We start from the raw sequence: 20,967 nt of genomic DNA on the forward strand, positions 1-20,967 counted from the left end.
GACCTTGCTCCTTTGATTCGCTGAATTTTCCCGAAGGCATCCTTGCCATGTCGATTCAGATATTTATTACGACGCATTCGTTTTTCCGTCAACGAAGACCCTCAGACATCTTCCGCGGTTCGTTAAGGGACTCCGTTGAATATTCCATTCTCCGGCGAGTTGTGCACGAGCGCGCTATTTTGTTGCATACTTCATAAGAAATTTATGCGGGATTCCGCCGCTACCGCATTACCCCTTTCCATGAATTGAAAATTCGCGATGATAAAATTTTTACGACTGGTCGATGAAAATTACATGCCCACGAATTTTCTACGAGGACACAAGGACAATATTCCAGCTGACTTCCCAGACGCGACCTGTTCGATTATTCGATTAATTCACAATCAGATCATTCCTCAGATGCTTCAGATCGTCAGTAATTTTCAATTACTAACTTAAGGACAATAAAGGAAATTACATAAAATTATATAAACATGCGGAAATGAATACGACCTTGGGCGATTATTAAATAAATTTTCTTCCGAGCTTGCGTGCAAGCCAATGCAATTTGTGAATTGTGATATAATCGTGAGCACACGGATCTATAAAGTTATTATAGACGCCATAGGTATTATCTAATGACTAAGCGTTCTATAAAATATTTAATCCCAACGTTGATGTACGTCTGCTTAATTTCAATTACACAAATAGAAGATAGATATTCTTTTCATATTCAGAATTTTATAAATTGAGCCCCTAAACCTTACCTAATATTAAATAAATCTTTATTCTAAGAAATATTTCAATAGCAAAATTATGTAAAGTACCAAATTCTCTTACATTTCCACCAATCCAAATTTTATTCAATATAAATTTTGATTTTCTTTCTTAAGAAATATATCAAGATCAAATTTCAAGTATATAGATTTGTGGCTCCGCAAATGCTGGTTCCACGTAGCGTAATTTCGTGAGCGAGTCATAATTCAAAATTGGCATCAATTTGCTTTAGCGAGTCATCGCAGTAAGGCGGAACTAAACAAGAGCAAACTGACGGAAGCCAAGCGAAGCGGTAGTAATCTTCCTACGTACGCGTTAAAAATCTTCCTAGAGATTCTTTCCAGACACCAAGGTCGTAGGTCGTGCGTGGCGTTACATTATCGATCGGTCAGGAAGTTTCTCCGTACAGTGATAAATTTTACTACGCGCGTTCAAAACAGAAATTCCGGTCGCGTCTCCGCTCTGATTCGTTCAGCTTCATAATTTCATCATTCATCGCATGTAAATCACTTTTGCAGCGCGTGCGTTGCCCCAATAAACGCAGTCATTTTCTGCGTGATTTATCTCGCGTGCTGAAGTTCAGAGTTGCCCGCACGTTCGAGCCCAGACCAGCCGCGCTCTATCGTTGAAATTATCAGTCTGGTGACGCGTTTTTTGATAGGCCAATCTCTCCCTATTTCTCATACCTCGTTCTCAAATTTCTCCTTTAATAACAAACAGAAAATAAAAACACATGCGCGCCACACTTATACAAATATAAATTCCGTATCTAATCAACTCCCCTCATATATTTCGTATTTCATAATATCTCTCTCTGCCTTATAATTTGTAAAATGCATATTTTATATTTAAAAACAAAGTTACTTAAATTTCGTTGTAAGAGTCGACAATTTATATTTATATTTATTCTTTATTATTATTATTTATATTTATTCTTAAAACATACATGTATACCTTTATTTCTTTATAAACACATAATAATTTTATAATAATAATAATTTAATTAAAAATTAAAAAGTACTGTAAATCCTCACAAGATTAAGAAAATATAACTATAACACATGTATCTATGTATACGTTGCATTTATATAATATTATTATGTAATTTTCTGTCTTAATTTAATAATTCCACAACGTAATTTTGTTCGTTTATCAACCGAACGTTTTTTTATCGATGCAAATAAACGTGACAAAAACGATCGATCGGTTTTTTGCACCGACATCACGTACCCTGTATCTCCGAGTTATCAACAATCATTAAGTTATTATCGAGCGAAGAGCACGGGAAGGAAATCGGCTGCCGTATGAACGCGCGGTCACCTTTCGCGCCTTATCAGATAAACGATTTCGCGGCGCGCTCGGCGGCCACGTTTCATGAGTGTGCCGTTACGAAATTCGAGGTCGACGATGACGAGCGGGATCGCTACCAGTGAGCTTGCAACAAAAAGAACTTCCACAAACGCGCTTATTTATCTAACATTTCAGCCGAGTTCAAACACCTGAGATAAAAGCCATAAAATGTTGATGGAGATCTCTTTTTTTTTGTTAACAGGCGATAACTGACAGTTGACCTGCGACAGAACTGCCGATAGAGAAAGATAAAGAAAGATCGACAGCTTTCGTAATGTCAAAATTAAATCGCTTCAGTATCGATTACGTCAACAATTGTTAGCATAATTCTTTACACAGAAGGATTAAAATAAACGCTGTGAGTGCGACAACGTGCGCAAGAAAAACAAGCTAGTTGTTGAATTTTTTCAGTAAATATATTCACTCTAAATTTACTGTTGCATGTAATATAAATTTATCGGGCTCCATAATAAAGTTTCAATTAAGTTTATGTACGAAGCTAGGATACGTAGGTATGTAAAATCACATAAGAAAATAATAGAAGCGCTAAGATCCTGCTATGACCGTGCACTGGCCTTCCTTATTCGTTACGTGTGAAACACTTATACGGTCGTAATAGATATATATTGTTTATGTACTTTATTTGGACGAACGTTGAGTCTCAAACGAGAGATAGACATTGAAACTGTAACTGTAAATGTAACTTTTCAAATAAAAATAAATGCATATGCCCGCGATATTTTTATACAAACTTTTTTTTCCAGAAATAACCACGTGTTGCTCGACTGATCAGTTTGAACTCGAGCAAAGGTTAAAGAAATCTGCCATTTAAATAATATCCGGTAATGATAAGCATTCGGTAATGAAAGCACCTAATAAAAATATTCAACCGCGGGTTAAAATAAGCACGGCGTAAAGCGGAGTAATTGTTCGGACAAACCTGAAGACCATCTCGTACTTGGAAGTATAGCTATTTTTAGGCAAGACTCGATTTATTCGCGTTAGGCTAAATATAAAGTTTAATTTATTAGCGCGCCATATAAAGTACGACATGTGGAAGCGTACACGATGCCGCCGTATTTCGCCGTAAACAGAGTTTGAACCAGTAAACACGATGACACTGCTACTATTTTCTTAACGCAGCTTTTCTCAAAGCATCGCAAGCCGGATTGCACTGGCGGCGAAGTCAGGTGATTGCGCATCGACGGCAAACAGATCCCAGGACCATCTGGCGCTTGAGAAGATGGTGGACAAACGACCGAGTCCACATAAACGTTAAAGTTACAAATTGCGAATTACGTCTGTTACCGTTTTTTAAATAGACGGCAAAAGTGGAATTTATGTGTTAATAAAACATTCAAACGCCAGTTCATTTAAATTCAAATTTATTTGTCTCTAATCAAGATATTTGATATGAGAATGATATTAGTAGGCGCGACCGAGTTAATCTTCCAAATCGTTTAAAAAGTCTTGTTTTTTTTCGGTACATTATTATTGATTTCATCGTTACTGTTATTAGCTTATTAAATCAAGGAAATTTGTGTCATTACGAGATCGAGCGTGTAGAATTTATTCGGGATCAGCGATAAGACATATTATTGATATAGGATTACGCAATTTATATGCGCGCGCGCATTCTTTGCAAAGTGGTCTCACGTATATGCAGTCCGAGTTATCAGCAATTCCATCAAGAATGTTTTTGAACGCGAACTGCTTAGCTAATAAAAGGTGCACGACATACAACACCGGTGCTAAAAATAGTCGCTCTAACGTATATGATGTTCTTTTTCGGTCAGGACGAGCTTCGCGCAGGTGAATCAGGATAAATCGCAATAAGAGCACTCATCGAGATTCCTCGACGGTTAACGATTCAGGTTCTCCTTCTTTCAGATCAGGCTAAAGTGAAATTTTGAGCGAAAATCCACAACTTTCCAATAATACTTTCATTAAATCTTATAGAGTTTGCCTTACGAAATATGTTAAACACGCTTTCTTCAAATTTTATACAGTAAATTACAGTAAATGCTTTATATCTGTAATATAATGATATTGATAATTCAAAATACAAACTTTATATTCGTAATATAATGACGTTGAAAATGTAACAACAAGAGTGTAATAAAAAATCTTTTTTTACTTGTTATGCTACGTTATATATTTAAAAAATCCACTGTCTATATAAACGTGTTACATACATCACATATATAAAATTCTTTTAAACTATACGTCGTCGATCTTTTCAGGATTAATTCATAAAAACTTCAGTAGAGATGAATCGGTATAACTTGGAGAATGGAGGTATACATTATTAAATGTCAATTAAAATTCGTAAAAGCTTGTTGACAAAGTCCGGCGGGCCACGAAATCGATATGACACGTCCATGGGATCGGAGTTACTTCGGGAAACGCGGCACATGTCGCAATCACGTGAATGCATTCTACCGCTTGTAAAGCGCCATTCAGATTGCGACTCCTATTGGAGAGAAGGTTAGGCACTTGCCCACTTCCTTCGTTTAAGGAAATTGCTTATTCTCGCGTGTGCGTGTGCGCGTGAGTGTACCGTGTATACCTATGTATTCGCGTAATTTCTGTTACACAGAGGGAGGGCCCCGGAGCTGTAAATAGACCGTCTTAATAAATAATTGTTTGAATTCTGCCGCGGTGAGTTTTCACGGGCGATCCCTTAATAAACATTTCAAGAGCTTCGAATCCGCAATATTCCTATCTAATATTCGCTTAATGTCCCTATATCTAGAATTAGTACCGTGAAAAAAATTATACAACGTAAACCGCACGCGCGCCTTCGACGCGACGAGGGAAGGATGAGGAAAAGAACTTGTTGGATAGATTTCGTTACGTATAGGTGAGGAAAAAAAAATAAAGAATTATAATGGGCGCAGAGTTGAACGCGAAGCGTGATGAATGGGATGGCCGCGGAGTTGTCTCTCCTGCGAGAACGTGCGCACGAAAACAATTTACATAGAGGCTGCATAAATTGAATTTACGTAGGTACTTTACGTAAGTAAAAAGTCTCTATTATTCGCCTCGCTTAAGTGCGTAACGAGATAAAGGCGAATTTACGCCTTTATTACGCTCGTGACGAATTGTCGCGGGTGAATATTCCGGAATGAGGAAGGCGAAACGAATGAGGCGAACACAATTGGGTCGTATATGAATAAAGATACAAACATCCTTATTGTAACAGAAGGTTCTTAACGCACAAAGGCGGACTATAGTCATATATACGTATACGTATCTCGAAGGAAAATAGCGACAACATCGTCCGCGATTGGAGCGTTTAAATGAAGATTTAATAGAGCAAGAAGTAAAAGTACGTCCACATTAGTAAACCGTCCCGTGAGATCGTCGCGAGAGCCCGTTCTTGCCCGATATGTGCACGACGCATGTAAGATACAAGACAGAAAAGAAACATCAATTTGTATTTTCTACGACGTAATGTCTCTGGAGAAAGATGGCCACAAAAAATGCTGGAGATTCTCTCTTTTTTTTTTTAGGTCGATTTTCGATACAAATTTATATAATTTGACATTTCAGATCTTTCGCTTAATCGGAGAAAGTGAGACTTTTTATGCACTACTTTGCCGACTCATCTCGCTAATCATGTGAGATACAGGAAACGCGACTCGAGAGCGACGATCATAAAATGATATCTCAATTATTGAAGATGATGTGTGAGATTAACAAGGCGGACGTATCGCGTCGCGGGGAGCGACATTATCTTTCGAAATAAAGCCGCTCCGCTGTAAACTCTGACTGGGGATTATTACACAATTTGCTGCGTAAATGTCACACGCCGTATCGCCGGCGAATCCGCGCATGCAAACGAGCGCTCAGTATATAGAAAACAATATGAGTGCCGGTAATAAATGAGAGGAAAAAAAGAACGATGGCTCCTTCTCCGGGGTTATCAGACCCCCAGTGAGTCGCCGGCGTGTTTTCGTCACACTTATCTCTCCCGCCACTCAAGACATCAGGGGATTGTTATTGACATTGCAATCTCTCGACGTCGCGCGCACACACGCGGAGTCCCGCGTTTAAATCGCAAAAGCATCCATCGAGACGGTGAATAAAAAAAGCGACGATCATTAAGTAAAAATCAAATCGAGTTATTATTAAATCTGCATGCCTTCTGCGGAAATTTCCTCTTTTATTTATCTCGCCTCACTTATCAATTTTATTTTGCATTCAGATTGTATTGCTTTGGCAAATATTTACTCGTCCAGCACTAATTTTTTTGTAACGTTTCTTGTTTATCTTGTTTTTCCTTGTCTCTTCTAGAATTGTTATTTCCTTTGGTGCACGCAAATGCAAATAGTTTATATACAGCGCGTACGCCAGTATATATTCATTGAGACGAGACGCATTCGATATATTTGTTGCGTCGATGACCGTCACGGCATTAAAGGCGCGAACTTGACATTACGCTGCCGCCACGTATACCTACCGCACGCCTCCATTGCGCTCGTCTCATTAAGTGGATCACGCCGATAACGAGTTTGACATACTCGGACAAAGGCAGTTCCTTGAAGATATATTAGGTTTGATTCATACTTCTGGCTCATGCTCCAAGCACGCTCGTGACATTCTCTAACGCAGAGTTTCTCAAATTGTAACATATTAACGGCAAGAAAATGACTACCTCCAGAAAATAATATAAGAAAGAAAAATGCAACCTCTATTTTAAAAAAAAGATATCCCATTACTAAAGCGATATAATCGAAATAACCTGTCACGGAAGAGAGAATTCATAAAATATAGTTTCAATAACAATTTAACTCGATTCGTCGATACACGTATAAAAACTCGTGCGGTCGGAAATTCCCTGAAAGAATACATTTAATTATAATGAGCGAAAATTAGGTCCTTCCTATTATTGTGCTTTTTTGCGACATTATATAATTATCACGTTAAGTGTATTGCCAGGTCGGTCTGCCCTTGACGTTTTCATAATGGAAGGCCACCGTAAAATTACAATTGACTACTGCGCGTCGCGTCGAGCGGAAACACGATCAAATTAATATCGGCAAACTTCGACTCGTCGAAGCTTCGCGACATCGTAGGCAATAATCGTCCATAATCAATAATAGCACCACCGGTCATGTCGAATGTCGCGATGTAAAAGTGCATCCGCGACGATTCGGATAAATATTCATATTTTACTGTTTGATGGCCGTAAATAACTTAATTATGCGCTATTTCAATCCTATTACTTGATTTCTGATAATATTATATATTACCTGATTTATTACCATAAATTATAGTAACGTTAATTATATTATTATCGAACGTTAATTATATTATTGTCGAAAGATGTAGAATAGATAAGTCACAAAAAACAGCGGCTACTTTTATAGCTTTTATATATTCCAGTAAATAATTTTTTTTACAAATCGCGTTAGAATATATTACAGCATGTCTGTTTTTCATTTTTACTTAACACATTAACATTTTATTAATTATTAATGCGATAAAATTCCAAATTGTGGAAACATCGTCGCTTGAATATCGACCGCCACGAACGCAAAAAAAGAAAGGATATAAATAATAAACGTTGCGTTTACACGTTGCACTTTGAATCGCAAAGTGCGTAAGTTCATTGCTGGGAGATAAATTTAAATCGAAGTGTTTCGCAGAATAGGTGTTGATAACGCGTTGTTGACCCTTAAATGCATGTTTTTTTTCAATTTAGAATAATTTCACAATAAAAACAAATTTTTAGATGGAGTTGGGAGAAGAATAGAAAAATTTTGAGCAATTAAACATAAAAAGATAGAGATCCAAAGATATGCGAAAATTCACTTTTTCGATCCTGATAAAAGTGGAAAATTATTTCATTATTCTCGCATAGCTATTTCTACCTTTGGATCTTTATTTATTAATATCCTGAATTTTCGTTTGAAGGAACGTACCAAGAACTTTCAAATTTTATCGAAATTTTGAAAATAGAATTGCTAACTTTACGCAGAAGTCAGCCGAGAAGAAAGCGATTTCTGAGGTAACTAGCATACGTAATGTGAGAGGATTTGTTATCGTTATCACAGGCAATAATGTGAAAGTTGAGAGGTCGTGTCGTCTGCGTACGCAGGGGGTCTTCGATAAACCCGGCGACCCTCTGTTTTCGCGGAAAATTTCACGCGCAAAAAGCCAGAGACAACTTTCCAGTCTCCCCGGATGACGAAGTCACAATTTTACTGCTGCAAACGGAAAGGCGAAGAAACAAAACAAATGGGGCAAGCGGCCAAATAACCGTTTCTTTAACTGCGCTTCGCGATCTTTTTCCTTTTTTCCCTTCTCAATTTGATTATGCTCGATTTATTAAAAAAAAAAAAAAAAAAACTGTGAAAGAGTAAAAGAGCTGCAGATGGAAATTCCTGTGAATTCATCGGATCACGTGTATTACCAAACTCGCGTGTACACGAGCGACGCGTGCACGTGTATAAGGATCGAGAACCACTCGTGTATGCGTAATTCAATATCCCGGGTTTGAACTTGTCTGCTTTTTAGCAGAATGTTCTACATCGGAAGCGACTTTTTAACATCTTTTCTTTTCCCTGTAATGTGGCAAAGGATGGTGCAACGACGCAAATGAAAAAATTGAGAACGTTAAGCGTAAAAAAAAATTATAACACAGTAGAGAGAGAAGAAATACATAAAGGAATAAATTAAAACAAACTACTTAATTAAGAATCGACATAACCCAACGTCATGATTCTTTTGCATTAAAGAGATAATATTCAAAAAGGTACAGATAGAAATTTATTCTGAAAAATTAAATGTCTATCTTATCTCACGCGAAATTACACGTGAGGGGAAGGGCGGAGGGGGGGGGGGGAAGGAAAGAGAAATAAATATAATTTCTCACTTATTTTATATATAAGATACGTAATGAAATATGATGCCTTCGTAAAAATTTGATTTTTTTTATATTACATGAAAAAAAGAGCACAAGGGCCACAAGGTTGAGCACCAGTATAAGATTATACAGCTTCAATATTCTCCAAATAAATTTAGAAAAAGCCTCTTGATCGCCATCTAACGGACGATTATAAGAAACTATGCGTTTGATAAGACAGAAAACTGTATAATTATTAAGCAAAAAACTAGTTAATTAATTTTAACGTTTAACGTTTAATCTTTTCATTTAAAGTTAATGTATGTAACAAATAAGATATAAAAAAAGTAATTTTTTTATATCTCTATTACATATGTAATAAAAATATATTTTATTATATATATATATATATATATATATATATATATAAAATAAAAATATAATTTATTAAATTTTCGTCTTTTGTGTGTATAAAATTTTACGTGTAACAAAAAAAATATATTCTGTTATTTATATCTAAATATAAAATCATACTTTATTTGCTATTTTTATTTTTAAAACAATAATATGTACGCACATATATATATTATATATATGAGTATATATACATTTCTTTTAAAATAAAAATATCAAACGAAATATACGATTATATGATACAATTCTTTCCTTAATTAATTATATAATGTCATAATTATTCTGTATTAACATTAAAACTCTCCCTTTTTAAACAATAACTTCGTCAATTCTTATCGTTGATAATGAACCTGCCAAAGAACCCAAATGATACCCTTCGGTGGCGGCGAAGAAGCGTTTCTCTCTGCTGCACATACCTATCTTTTCTTCGTCTATCACACATATAGCGAGAGATACTCTTTATCTGCACGATTAGTGCACGTGCGAGACGTATACTTAATACCACCACCACCGGCATCGTCCCGACACACGTCGAGTTCTCGGGAAGAAAGGCGATAGCCGTCGCGGATCCAATTTTGTCGGTAGATCGAGTTTCGTGCCCTTCGTTGTGCGTGTTAGTATAATATAATAATAGAGTCGCGGGGCCGCGCGCGCGCGCGACGGTGGGGCAACAACGATAAGGAGCGCGCCCGCGTCTCTCATGGGATCCTTCCGAGAAGATCCTCGCTTTCGTCTGAAGCGCTGATTCATCCCCGCGAGAAGATCGCGGATTATCGCGAGAATATGCAAAGAGTAGGCGGATTGTTAGCGGAATCAACAGCGGGAATTGATTCCGCGAAATTAAATACGCGACTCTCGAGATGATTCTTCGTGTTGTGTGTTCCCGCTTTTCTCGCTCATCACATTTTTAACGGGATTAACGGGTAGTAGCGGCGCAAAAGTAATATAAATGTAACAAGATTAAGGAATCTTGGTGTCTATAAAACGCAAAAATTTTTTTAATACTTCATTAATTTTATATATATAAAATTAAGGATTTAATAAGTTAATATTATAAATTAAGGATATTACTTTATTAATTTTATATTATAAAATTAAGGATATTAAAAGATTAAGTAATATGATTCTATAATTATAATTTACTATCCTCTTCGATTTCTCATGTTTAATACTTAATTTTACAAAAACAAATGATTCTCACAATTCACTTTGAATGTTTTTATGCCTACATTTATCTGAATCAAAAAGAGAGATAAATCACATTTAATAATGTATCGAATTCGTGTTTTCAGATATAATACTAAAAATTCAAGAGTTATTACAACGTCATTAAGTTGCGCTACCTTTTTCAGGCGCATTTTAAATGCTTTTTATAAATTGTCGAAACGAAATGAACTTTTTATTCCCTCGGGAAGATTCCCACGGACAAAGAATCTCGGACCGATCGGGGCCCCGAGAATGAGCGTATAATACGCGAGGAAAATTCCGTTACGTAAAAGATTTCGCTTTGCAAATGTAGCATTTCCGTCGCCGTGTCATCGTTAATTCGTTCGTATCGCGCGAACCGAACAAAGATCGACGGATGAAAGTGCCGAGGGTCGCTCTCTGCGTGTAAAAGAGGGCAAGCGTGATCTACGCGCGATCTCGCCGGTTCGTTACTCATCAGGAATGCCGGAGTATCCGAATATCCGTGAGAATCCACGCGCGCGAATTTTGCGTCGTGCACATTAAATTAAATCTACACGCGTCACGATCGTCGAATACGCGATATCGCACGCATCGGTCACGCGGCGCCGGTCCGATCCGGGCGCGTGGCCGCTTGCGAGCGCGCGCTCACCGACGAACGAGCATTTCCTGCCTCTTGTGAGACATTACCGTAAAAGCACAACGAGGGAAGTGCTCGCTTTTACTTACATATATCAAGATAACTTACATATATCAAGATAACCGATTAATTTAGGGACTCGCCTCTGTTCTGAATTTCACGCGTATTTCTCTATATCTCGTCGCAATTTCTCGCGAACGTCATATATTGTATACCTTGCGCCTTGTATATCTTACAAGCGATTAGATAAATAATCTTGTTAATCTCTCTTCTGCAGTGGAGTGTGTAAAACATAACGATACAGCGGAATAAAGCGTGAATTAGAAAGCGATGCACAATAACATTGATTTTCTATGATTGAACAGTGCTATTTATGAAAGTGGAATTAGAACAGTAGAAAAAAAAATGACGCAAGAGTTTTAGGATTATTTTTTTTTTATATCGACGTTCGTAAATTGATATTCCACTTTCTAAATTTATATTTGTCTAAGCTTCCCACGTAGCAAGCTAACATTATTTGCCGTTATTTCAACGTTAAAATATCGCCAAAAATATCATTTTAACATAAAAATAACGGCAGACAATGTCAGCTTGCTACGTGAGAAGCTTATCCAAATATAAATTTAGAAAGTGGAATATAAATTCCTTTTAATTCTGCTTTCCACAAAATTTCATTATCGCATGATATTAACGGACGAATCGAAAATATAATACTGCGAAAATATAATACTGTTGGGCTTTTAGTAATATTACGTGCAGCAAAAGAGCGATTGATTGTGTGTCGATCAATGTATGATTTATTCAATCAACGTTCTTCTCTTTCGTTCTGACGTGATTGAATAAATCAAATCAATCATATATCGATTAGCGATCGTCTGTTCTTTTGCACGCAATATCACCGCAAGAGTTCTTCCTCGTCCGCGTTTCCCTTAGAATTAAGTTCTTTATTCTGCACACGATCTAAACCGCACGATCGTGTTATGCAGTGTGTAATAATGATACTTCATCGACATCCCATAATCTCGACGTCGATATATTTTTTTTTGCTTTAACCTTGAGACCGTCGCGTCTAAAAATATAACGGTTGCATGGTTGTATTTTGTACAACGTGCGTTATTAATTATTTTTTTTTTAATTAGAGCCTTTCTGTAGTCTAATTATCCAATTGATATGCGAAACAGCAGAAATATTGATGTCTAATTGTAATACTTTTTCTGAAACAGTTGCGCCTCATTGTCTTGCTTCAATTAAGAAAAGAAGGAGGAAGGCCATTGAGCTTTTCAGGCGTACGTATAGGCTATTTACAGAAAGCGTCGCGTTTTTTGCGGAACAGCGTCGCCTTTTTGAAACTTAATATTTTCAAAATAATCAATAGTAATAATATATATTGGCCAATTTCTATAACGTTCCGCCGCCCCATTATGATCATTATATTCCGCCGTAAATTGAGAAGCGAATTTGGAGCCGCGGGTTTAAAATAAGGCTAAAATTAGGCTAAAAATAAGAAACGCCGCCGGCGGCGGGGGAGGACGGGGGGGGGGGAGAAGATGATTAGGGCGGGCAGCGTCAGCAATGTATTGTGCGCCTACCTTTATTAACGTCGAATTTGGCGTCCGCGAGACGACGTGCGTCGCGAAGAAGGACATTCCGCACGGCGTCCGATGTGGGCGCGAAGTCCGGATCGTCCGCGTCGAAGGACACGCTCTCCTCGAATTCCGTCAATGTAGTCGACACCTCCGTCACGCCTCGCCGATACATCGTGAGGACGAAGGACAAATCTCGGCGGAAATCTCGACTCTCTAAAACATCGCAAGCAAAGGCCGTGTGTAAAATATATCGCGTAAATACTTGTGGAATCGTAGAAAATTCAAAATCGCTTCTGTTCACGCGCCACGGGTCGTCGTTTTGCGACACAGAAGGATTACATAAAATACGACATGCACCCCCTTCTTTTTTACTCGCGCACGACTCTACAATTGCTCGGGATACTCATTCATCTCGCGCAAAATCCACCGTGCGATCGTCTCGACGACACTTTCGCCGCGGTTCAAGCTGGCAGGCCGACTGAAGTTGGCGGAGTTACACGTAGCGCGACTCCCAGGATTATGCAAATTGCGCAGCGATACCTAATTATTACCTGTAACGTATGGTGCGAACGTACGTCACAGCTGACATGCCCCTCAGACCAGCTTATCGTTTGTCGACATTCATTATCGGTTTCACACGAAAGATATATTTCGGACAGCCGTGTGTGTGTGTTTGTATGTATGTGTGTGATGAGAGAGACGCTCCTTCTCTCTCTTTCTCTTTCCGTCTCCCTCTTTTTCGTAGATCCGCGCGCGACGACAAGCGGTAGTCGACTGACACCTGACGTGCGTTATCGCGCGGAAAAATCGTCACGCTTATACGAATGTCGGCGCGGCCAACCTCAGGACGATGTCACGAAGTTCAGCTGCTTCCTCCCAGCTATATGTATATACTTCTCATTTTTCTTTCGATGTTTACTGATTTGCGATTTGCGACAAGAGCGAGTAGTTTATCCTCAAACCTTTATCTATTTTTAACTCTCTTAAATCCATGTCTGCAAGTAACGCAGAGAATTTAAAATTATACAATTCGTAACTTTGTAATGTATATTGCTGATTGTGAGTTTCGAAAACGTGAATTTTTCAAGGACTGTGTAGTACGTCAGGATGTGCATAGTGAGAAAGTAGCACAGGTAACGTAAAAGTTTTGTTTAATAAAATAACTTTACAGTGTGCACTATATGGTATGCACTCGACGGCGACTTAACTTAAATATCACAATTTGTGGTCGCTCGATTATCACGAAAAAAAAAACGAGGAAAAAGAGGGCTTTATCTGTAGGGCTGTAAGGAACTTTAGATAAAGAATATATCACAGAATAGAAAGAAAAACGGACAGCTTTGTTTCGTACATGTACGCATTATATATATATTTCTTACAAAAATAGAATCTTTCGGTTATCACTTCTGTGGAATTATACGAAGTTCAACGATTGATAATGAATCTTACATATGTATATGATAACATTAAATCGATTGAAAAGTTCATGTATGTCTTTTCCTGCTATTGTCTTTGTTATTACCATATATAAAAGTCATACGAAAAAATATGAAAAAAATTCTTTGGTCAATTTAATTAAACATTTTTCTGTTAGCGCATTATAATGAAAATTTAACAAAGCTAAATGCTTACAGGAAATGTATTGTTTTAGAAATTTATATATTATTTTATTATAATCTAAATTATATATTTAATATAAGTCTAACGTTTCGGCTATCTTTTTAGAACTTTAGACTTTTAGACTAAAGTAAATTTTATATAAATTAAATTTTGCGTATCAATAACCACGCCGATTCCCTCTGCCTTACTTATTGTATTTTTAATTCGAGTAATCTTGTTAGGTTTATATTGTTTTTAATATTTGTATTACTATTTCATATCGGATGCGTTTATCCGTTCCTCGTACGCGTTCCAAAGTTCTCTTTTGTATTCTAAAGTGGCCTTCAGATAACCGTGACGTGTCTCCGTGATACCCCTGCCAACGACTGCTAAATCGGCACCTGCATCGATAACTGATTGCGGATCTTTGTATTGCTGGCCTAGTCCGTCGCCTGCGCTTTTGACCAGCTTGACACCGGGTGTCAATTGGAGCAGCCCGGGTTTCGCCGAGAGATCAGATTGGCACACGAGACCTACCACCAAATCGGAGGCTTCCTCCGCCATTGAAACGGCGCTCTTCAGATAATCGCCGGTGGTCAATGCACCTTCGGACGACATCTCGGCGACCAAGAAAATGCCACGTGGCTCGGTGATGCTCTCGAGACCTTTCTTCAGCGCGTCGATGACGGACGCACCCGATACCGGATGTACCGTGATCAGGTCGGCCCATTCGGCGATCTTGAACAAGCCGTGTCTGTATTGCAACAACACCGTGTTGCCGATATCGCCAAACTTGCGATCCTCCATCAACAGGAATCTATGCTGCTTCGCCAGTTCTTTGAGCCGAAGAACGAACCTGTCATTGAAGTTCTCTATGATATCCACATGAATTTTCAGCACGGCGATATGAGGTCCCACTTCGTTTGCCAAGTCCAAAATCGCGCCCGTTCTGTTCAGGTCGGCCGCCAAGCAAATATTAGTTTGCTTCGATTCCATCAGATCCAACAGCTTTGAGGCCAATGGATTCGTCGTTAATTTTGCACGTTTGCCGTATGACAGCTTCAATCTGTCGTCTGGCACGCCTACAAGTAAAAATTACGGATATTAAGATAAAAATTGGAATATAGCACTTAGCGCGTAAGTCATAAAATATCTATTACAAATAATTTACCTCGGACAGAAATGCTCGGTGCCCGATTCATCGCCAAGTAATCGTCAACATTCTTGACTATCTCAGGCGTGATCTTTTCAGCCTCGAGGAGGTACTTCATGAGTTGCGTAATCACGAATAGACACTTAACTTTGATCCCGTGATTCTCGAGGTTCTTTCTGCCACCCTGCTCCCTGTCGATCAGCACATAAGCCTCTGTCACGCTTAGATTTTCCTTTTTCAAGGCGTCGACGGTTTCTAGAATACTGCTACCACTCGTAATAACGTCCTCAATGATCACACAGGTCTCACCGGGCAGGTAAACACCCTCAATTAACTTCTTCGTGCCATATGACTTCGCTTCTTTTCTCTTCATAATCATGGGAATCCCTTCCTCAGCCGATATCAGAGTGGCTAGTGGCAGTGCTGTGTACGGGACACCGCAGATTCGGGACACCTTCATCGGGTCATCTTGCAACGTCCACAAAGCTTTCGCCAACTTCAACTACAATAAAAAAAATTAATATTACATACGTGGAAAAAAACCATGTACATTTCATGGTGTAAGAGTGACTTCTACTAAACTTCAATTAACTTAATTGGCAGAATCGCTTACAGCAAAATTTCTGATTAATATAAGCTTTGTTGCCTCTAATTTTTCTCCATGTCAAAAAATTAATATTTTTATTTACCTTAAAAAAGTAGTGTTACTTAATAAATTAACCGATTAAGTTAATCAAAGGTTAGTCAAAATCATCAAAATGTTCACATATACTTACCATCAATTTCGGGTAAGAAATTATTATACGCAGGTCAAAATATACCGGCGTTTTTAGGCCAATTTTTGTCTCAAATTCTCCAAACTTCACGGCCTCTATATTATACAGTTCGACGGCTAATTCTTTCAAGGAGGCTTCCATTTCGACTGTAATCATAGCGACGTATTAAAATAGCCTCCGTGTACTAAGCTAAACCTGTCAAACATTTGCCGGCGACTGTCGAGATAAGTAGCTCTCAAATGTAATTCGATGAGCAAACTTGATTTTTTACTTGAGTTTTTAATTCACTATAGTATAATAATTATCCTTAAATAATTATTTCTACAGATGCATTTTTTGGAGATTTTATAGGAAAAAACGATTACGATATTAAGCGATGAGTGTCGGTCCACAATAAGGCTTTTAAGTCTTACACCATAAAATATTGATCAATCAATTATTCTCTTCATATTCGACTATAATTGGCCTATTTCTTACTGCTTATAGGGCTTAAAATCCTTATTGTGGACCGACACTAAGATAGAGTTTTAGAGAAAAAGAAGGAGAAATGTTAAAACCAAAATGTAACCTACATCTTTTGCGATTGCTTGAGCGAGTCACGTGTCGCTTAACTCAAGTTAACTGAACTAGAGGGAGGAGAGGGAAGGTGCCGATGTGCTCGTTTTAGTACATGGAATTCATCCGTTGGCGCCTCTATGCTCACAAAACATGCACGTTGAACTGTGTAGCCATATAGATATTTTCGGTGGGTAACACAGCTACGATCTTTGAATTTTTTTATTCATTGTTACGTAAAATACTGATACGATTGTTTAATTCTATTTTGTACGTGCTATGTTCACAGAATATAATATTGAGTAATGTATTATAAAAATAAAAACTGAAAAATAGAATAATTATAATATGTCTTATTTAATGTATATAAAATATCATTAAAATTATTACAAATTATTAGACTAAATTATTAGAGACAACTAGATTGTTATAAAGGAGCAGGAGGCAATGAATTACACGATGTAACGTTACATTTACAGTAACACAAATATATTTCACTTTTATTCGAAAACAACAAACACATCTCTAGAGATCGCGGCGCGATCCTCGCGCGATCGCAAAACGCATACTTTGCAAGTGTCCATATGTGTATGTGTTTGTGCGTGTTGGACATTTTATGTCTCTCATCAATATACCCGCTTAAGTATGCTAATATAATATTAATAACCACGATCTCTCCTGATTTGTGCTCGCAAAAACGATTAGCGAAATGTATGTATACGAGATGTTGACGTAAAACTTAAACATAATAAATGAATGTTTAATAATGATAATTATTATTACATTCGGTAACATATATTTATCGAACATGTCTCGAACTTTTTTCATGTTCCTAAATTTTATTTTCTAGCTTATTATTGTTAGTCAATTACAAGGTGCTTTTCACTTTTCGTTTCCCTATTGGTTTTTGCACACAAATCAGCATGCGATTAATAGTTGCAAATAAAATTTTAATAATCGGTAATATCAATGTTGCAACTGATAACAATCCCTTTAAATAATTATCGTTAAAAAATACGGTAATACAAGCTGTTATGAGTCTTTACATGGGAAAATTCATATTCTATATACGGCGTAACAAAAGTTTTACAAAATGTTCTAAATTAAGCTGTGCAATCATCTAAAAATTCTCTGCCCTTTTTTTTTGCTTGGAGTTTGACAAATATTTGTACGTATAACAAAATTGCGGGTATGTGTCTAAAAACCCTTACAGTTCCTCGAAGTGAAAATATTTATTAGATGTTCACCGAAGGAACGGTTTTGTTGAGGTACTTAAAAATTTTACTAGACACAGATCTGAAAATAATTAAGTTGGACCATCAAAATACATATGTAGGTCGCTCGAGCACGACGATAATGCCGTAAAATGTTTCAACATTCTAGCAATCAGTTTGAGCGTTTAATACTCATGGTTATTTTTGAATCTGTTCTAACTCAATTTTCAGATACTTCATCAAAACCGTTTTTACATTTTGTATTCATTTGTCACTAATATCCATTGCCTTCGACATGTGTTTCTTCGACGAGTACACACTTTGTAGGCCGTTAAATAGTAAAATAAATCTTTCGGCATTTTGGCTGTTAAAAAAAAATCCGTTATGATAATCTTCTGTTCTTAAGGCTTACATTGAATCTGCGTACCGTGGATTCTTCGTATTATTTGAGCCGCTGGTGCACCGCATTTTTAATGAATGATCATTAACTTATTAATGATACAATCTTTTAAATTAATTCAAATTGAATTAATATTTATTACAGATTTTCATTATATAAACTAGTTTCTTGATGCTTTGATACTAAGAATCCTTGGTACAGACGCTCAGTAATATTCTCATTAGTTCGAAGAAAGAGATGATTAAGTCCGCGACTTGTGAATTGCATTTCAAACGTAAAACCGTACTATTTCATTTATACTAATAATTCATTTGAGATTATATATATTCAAAATAATCTTTACAAGATTTGGACATGGGGCGGCAATCACAATCGTTTCTCGGCGAATAAGAATGTTTTGTTTATATATGCATGTATGCACATATGTATAAATAAAGCAAGTAACAAAAAAAAGGAATGTGTTACTAGACATTACATAAAGATTCTTTTTTGTACAAAAAAGAATATAAGTATAAATAAATATAATATTCATTGAGAATTTATAAACGGCTGTGAATACCATCCAGTCTCCACTTTTGCTCCTAATACGTTATACGTCAATGGACATTCCACATGGAATCCATATATTACATTCGACTAGATTAAATAAGTCTCTACTGTCCTTTTTTCCCCACTTTTTGTCAGTTTACAGCGTTTTCGTGTCTTCGCTCTGAGCGATCACTTTCAAACTCTAACGCTTATGAGATCTAAGTACAATTACAATATAATTAATTTCAATTCTCAATGGCCAAGTCGATTGGACTCTAATTTGATACAATAATAAACTTTCTACGTACTCCACTACTGGTTTTTTTTTCCCCAAAGTTCGTATATAAACCGCTAAAATTACGTCGATCATTTCCGACGTTACCGGGTGGCCGCGACCGAGACGTAATGTATATATTTATTAGATATTCTTGCGAAGAAGTCCATTTCTATTTTTAATATAATGTTACTTTACATTAACAAATTTGGAGTTGTCCTAACGATTGGTTTATATGATTTTTATACATGGGATGAGAGATGAATATGAGTGTGTATAAATTTTATAATGATAGTATTTTAATATCGTTATTTCTGTGTGATAAATATAAGATCCTACTGCATTCGGTTGGCCACCCATCGCTACTATTATTTAAACTTATTAGAAAATTTTTATCAAATATTTTTCAAGAAATTTGTAAAAAACCTATAAAAGACTCTGACGTGCTCTAATGTTAATTTTAATGATAAGTTATAAACCTTAGTATGCAATCTATGGTACATGTAGAATAGTTTAATTCAAATAATAAAAAAAATCTTCTTTTCTTTATACCTTATAATTCATTGAAACGATAAATAATTTCAATAAATTTTAACTTTTTATTTCTTTGGAGTTGTATGTAAATATTTATACATACATATAATATACTATAGTTAATGTTTAATTAATTTAATATATAATTTTTGGAGTTACGAATATGTCAATAGATTTAACAGTTAATGTTCAAAATCCGTAAAGTTAATTGACATTTTAAGATAATTTATACAATATTTTATAAAAGAATTTAAATTTTTGCATAAAATTTATTTTTATATATAAGATTTCAAATTTTATATTATATAACACAACAATAATATATTATAATACTGAATCCGAGAAGAGCACGTCAGATTCTGTTAACGTTGTCTACGAAAAAATCGTTATTCTAAAAAGAGAAGAACATACAGGTGTTTCTGATTTCGTTGAGAATTCATTGACAATGGTTTTTATCGTTAAAAGAAATATTACTTTCAACCTCTCGGAAGTAAATCGTTATCGACAAATCTGCCAGCTGTTTTGCTCTATAAAAAAGATCTTACAGCTATTCGTCTATTTATCTAATTTGAGGAATTGTTTTCATTGAGGCCTGTACATTTGGCGCATCGTCAGCATTTACATTATTATTTGGAGTTATCAATTTTTACGTGTTGTGCATTGGTTAAATTATTCCTTCTGAAACCGTCGTTAAAAAGTGAGTTTTAATGGAAAAACTATTGTATATTTTGTGCTTACAATTTCCTCGCAATTAGTTAAAAAACGAAAATTCTATATAATATATATATGCATATATAACTTGTCGACACAAAAATATTTCTGTTAGCTTAACAACAATCAAGATCGATCAATTAATATTCAGCGTTAGAAAAGATTACAAGAAAATGTGAATTATTTGTAAAACAGCTACATAAAATAGACATCTAAATTGCACGAATAATTACAGACGCGTGTGCTTCAACAATAACTATCAACAACAAATTCCGATAATATCATATATATATTCATAATGAATATCTAATAATTTAATAATTTTTTTAAGCCTCGTATTTTAACGACTGTTACGTAACGGTATATTGCTCTTCAAGAGACAAGGTTCAAAGATATATAATCCAAATTATATAAATTTAAAGCTCGAATATAAGTTAAA

General features: G+C 36.3%; 2 protein-coding genes across 3 annotated transcripts in view; both read right to left on the reverse strand.

Moving 5' to 3' along the window:
• LOC105450112 overlaps window positions 1-13,634 on the reverse strand; it is a 42,763-nt gene extending 29,129 nt beyond the window's left edge. Inside the window, exons 1-2 of the mRNA XM_011689770.1 lie at window positions 13,336-13,634; window positions 12,788-12,997 (exon numbers count right to left, since the gene is read on the reverse strand). Of these exons, the coding sequence (XP_011688072.1) occupies window positions 12,788-12,956 (169 nt within the window). The 5' untranslated portion in view covers window positions 12,957-12,997; window positions 13,336-13,634. The remainder of the gene's footprint in view (window positions 1-12,787; window positions 12,998-13,335) is intronic.
• A 284-nt stretch (window positions 13,635-13,918) lies between these two features.
• LOC105450113 (uridine 5'-monophosphate synthase) lies at window positions 13,919-17,136 on the reverse strand. 2 transcript variants are annotated; one of them, XM_011689771.1, is made up of 4 exons: window positions 16,885-17,136; window positions 16,313-16,458; window positions 15,555-16,038; window positions 13,919-15,465 (listed from the first exon to the last, which is right to left on the reverse strand). In XM_011689771.1, the coding sequence occupies exons 2-4, from the start codon at window positions 16,451-16,453 to the stop codon at window positions 14,654-14,656; spliced, it is 1,437 nt and encodes a 478-aa protein (XP_011688073.1). In that variant the 5' UTR covers window positions 16,454-16,458; window positions 16,885-17,136; the 3' UTR covers window positions 13,919-14,653. The 2 variants fall into 2 exon arrangements, with proteins under 2 accessions (XP_011688073.1, XP_011688074.1); XM_011689772.1 differs by lacking the exon at window positions 16,885-17,136 and adding an exon at window positions 16,790-16,878.
• Window positions 17,137-20,967: the final 3,831 nt, after the last annotated feature.

The sequence above is a fragment of the Wasmannia auropunctata genome, unplaced genomic scaffold, assembly GCF_000956235.1.
Source record: "Wasmannia auropunctata unplaced genomic scaffold, wasmannia.A_1.0 LD336069.1, whole genome shotgun sequence".
Taxonomy (NCBI): Eukaryota; Metazoa; Arthropoda; class Insecta; order Hymenoptera; family Formicidae; genus Wasmannia; species Wasmannia auropunctata.

Bases quoted from the DNA above. Each gene is read 5' to 3' on its own strand.
- LOC105450113 (XM_011689771.1), bottom strand. From the start codon at position 16,453: ATGGAAGCCTCCTTGAAAGAATTAGCCGTCGAACTGTATAATATAGAG. The intron at 16,039-16,312 runs GTAAGTATATGT...TTTTTATTGTAG, and splicing joins TTTCTTACCCGAAATTGATG to TTGAAGTTGGCGAAAGCTTT. The intron at 15,466-15,554 runs GTAAATTATTTG...TTTTACTTGTAG, and splicing joins ACCGAGCATTTCTGTCCGAG to GCGTGCCAGACGACAGATTG.